The 3,320-nt window shown below is 37.5% G+C and overlaps 1 protein-coding gene across 1 annotated transcript; it reads right to left on the reverse strand.

The window, feature by feature from the left end:
• Positions 1 to 1,888: 1,888 nt before the first annotated feature.
• LOC149555890 (uncharacterized) lies at positions 1,889 to 3,077 on the reverse strand. The gene is made up of 2 exons (XM_089829613.1): positions 2,552 to 3,077; positions 1,889 to 2,463 (listed from the first exon to the last, which is right to left on the reverse strand). The coding sequence occupies exons 1-2, from the start codon at positions 3,075 to 3,077 to the stop codon at positions 1,889 to 1,891; spliced, it is 1,101 nt and encodes a 366-aa protein (XP_089685739.1).
• Positions 3,078 to 3,320: the final 243 nt, after the last annotated feature.

A 3,320-nucleotide genomic window follows, 5' to 3' on the forward strand; every position in this document is an offset into this window, starting at 1 on the left:
TTGAACATCAACATCCGCTAACCACCACTTAATCTCAACCACATATTTCCTATTGCCTCTTAATCATAATCACTCTTACCAAAATCCTATATATCCTTTAATCCTAGTCACTCATCTACCACCTCTTAATTACAACAATTGATTTTCATAAGATTTCTATAAAATAATATTTTCTCCTATCATTTGGATCTAATAGCCATTTGAAGCTAATGGGCACTTGAACCTAAGAAGTCATTGTTGTTCTATTTTTGTCAGATTGTCATTTTTCTATTATCTTGTTTTTATCTTACAAGTATCTTGCTATCTTCATTATCATCTCCATACATTGCCTTCATATTATCTTTTTCACAGTATTTGCATTAATCAACTATTCTTCATTCCTTCATAGCCTCTTGTGCTTGTGCTAACAAACTTGAGAGCACTAACATTTTGAATGCAATATCCTAGAAGAAAGGAGGGCAATAGAGTCAAACATCTCTAGAGTGCTTTTGGTAACATGTTCTGGTTTATATTATTTGTATATGCATTCTTGAGGAATTACTCTATTGGATGATGTTGGATTCATTTGCTTGCCTACTTGTTGTGATTAGGCTTAGTGAGCATGCAAGGTTGGTTGTTCCAATTTTTATCATTCTCAATTCCCTATCCATAAATATAAATATCTCTACCTCTCTCCTTTTGTATTCCCATATAATTTAATGTCTTTCTTTCACTTCTCATACATAAATATCTCCTCCACACACACACACACACACATCTATATCTTTCTTTCTATGTGTCCTTTTCATCCGATCTCACTTCCTCTTCATTTCTACCTCTATTTGACCTAGCTCCATTTCAATCTCTTGACAAACTATCTCCATATCCGTCTCCTTGTACCTTTATCTATACATCTTTATTTGACTATCTATATCTCAAACCATATGTCTGATTTCCTCTCCCTATCTCTATTTCATTACCACTCGTTGTACTTTACTATTCCCTTTGTACAAATTAATAACTTTCCTTAACCTCTTTGTTTGAATTTAATATAATAGGTTGTTTGATTTTTAATACCATAATTCTATATATTTTATTTTGAAGAAAATAGAATACTATTTCAAAAGACTACTGCATTTGATTTCGTTTACAATAATAATTTTAGGCAATATAAAGGTTTAAATGATCACCCAAAGGCCTAGAGTTGAAGTAGTTATAATAACTGCACAAGAAGCACTGCCCAAAGCCGTAGAAGCAAATGTGTCTTCTCATGGTGCATAACGATTGCAGGATCTGCAAGAAAACTAACTGGATGAAAAAGCTCAAGTAAATGCATATGCTCGGCACAACACATGCTGGGCGAAGGAAACCGACTCAATTTTACAGAAGAACTTATCTGATTCGGTTAGCAGTCACATTTGATTTGTTAAACATGACGCCTTAGCAACTATTAAAGTTCTGATCGCTACACTGCATCAAAGCATAACAGAACTGAGACATTTGTCAGATGATTGCTACCATGCTAAACATGCATGCAAAAATGATGTAATCATAGACATAGCAGAACGGAATACATATCTTTACTCACACTCCTCTCCAAGATCGTTATTTAGTCACAATCGATCAATTCTACTTTGAATTTAAGTTAAAACATGAACATACTAATATTTAAATCTCAAAACCATAATTCTGAAAACAAACTTGCAAGTAAACTTCTGAGAAACTGCTTTGAAGCTTAAAGAAGGGTTCACAATCAGAAGTTTACAATCAAGATCCAAAGCATTATAGCGCAGCGACTTTCATTTTCATAAATTACGAGAATCCACACATCCAATACAATTAAATCATAAAATTTCAGAGCTCGGATAGCTGCTTTGTCAGATACATAGAAAGAAATTAACTACGATTACTATGCATTCCTACACTCAGAAGCTGGCCTTTGCCCACCTTGGCACAACAAAACACTGGATGGGCAGCTGTTGAGACAATTGTGAGCAAAACTCCCACTAATATTGTCACTAGAGATGTTTAAAAACTGAGGTGGAACATCTCCACTCAGGTAATTCCCACCTAAATACAATCTAACCAGAGGGTGAACATCAGCAGCAGCCTTGACACCATAATCTGCAGGGATTGGACCATGAAATCGATTGTATCTCAGAGACAAAGAAGCCAGAGATTTCAAAGTTGCAATGTTGGATGGCAAGAACCCACTGATCTTGTTGAATCCAATATCCACAGCTACCAGATGACTGTCCACTGCGGACAAATTTTGCACATTGATTGCAGTAAAACTGTTGTTTGACAAATTCAGCTGCTGCAATTCAGGGCTGGAAAACAAGAACCCAAATTCAATGGTACCATTCAATTGATTGCTGCTAACATCTACTACACCCAAATGCTGAAGTCTGGTGCAGCTTGAAGGCAATGGCCCTGTCAAAAGATTTGATCTCAGAAACATCTGTGTCAGAGACAATGGCAGATCTGATGGAATGGCACCCACAAGACTGTTAGAGCTCAAAATGCCCACCCATTGGAGATATCAAGCCACTCAGCATGTTATTAGACAAACCATTGAGGGAATAGGGCAAAGACCCACTCAGCTTGTTATTTGACAAGGACAGAATCTCCGAGTTCTTGAGCCTTCCCAGAGAGTGTGGCAGAGATCCAGAGAACATATTTCGTGACAAGTCAAACTTAATGAGATTAGTTAACCTCCGAATGCTCAGTGGGATGCTTCCATGGAATGCATTCCCTGCTAAGTAGAGTTCTGTGAGCTCTCTTAGATTCCCAATGGAAGGGTGCAAGTATCCCCTGTATCCTGCCTGGTCTAATGTGAGGCTGGTGATCCTCTTCTTACTCTTTCTTTCTCCATCACATCTGATCCCACATACGAATTGGCTGGTTGATGCAGAGTCACATGGATCAACTGAAAAGTTCCATGAGCTCAAACATGTGGATGGGAAAATTGAATTTGATTCCAAAGCGTTTTTGAACAATATGAGAGCCTCAATGTCTGACTTTGAGGTTTTACCCCCTGCGAAGTTGCATACACAGCACAAAAACAGAACAAGCAGCACCACCTTGGTGTTCTCCATTTTAGAATCTTCAGCACTATTGAGCTCCGCAAACAAGCAATACCTACAATTGCAAGAACAAGCAAAACCAGTGAGCTCCTTAAATAAGAAAAACTAGTGAGCTCCTCAATAAGCAAACCGGGGTCTACAAGAGCATGTATTGCAGCAAATCAACCCCCACATATAGTTGGAATACAAAACTAGCTATATATACCTCTATATATATTACGCCGAGAGTAATCGTTCTCAAGGCGCCTATTTTTA

This window comes from Cupressus sempervirens, chromosome 5, assembly GCF_028749045.1.
Source record: "Cupressus sempervirens isolate cs-2001-9-10 chromosome 5, ASM2874904v1, whole genome shotgun sequence".
Classification (NCBI taxonomy): domain Eukaryota; kingdom Viridiplantae; phylum Streptophyta; class Pinopsida; order Cupressales; family Cupressaceae; genus Cupressus; species Cupressus sempervirens.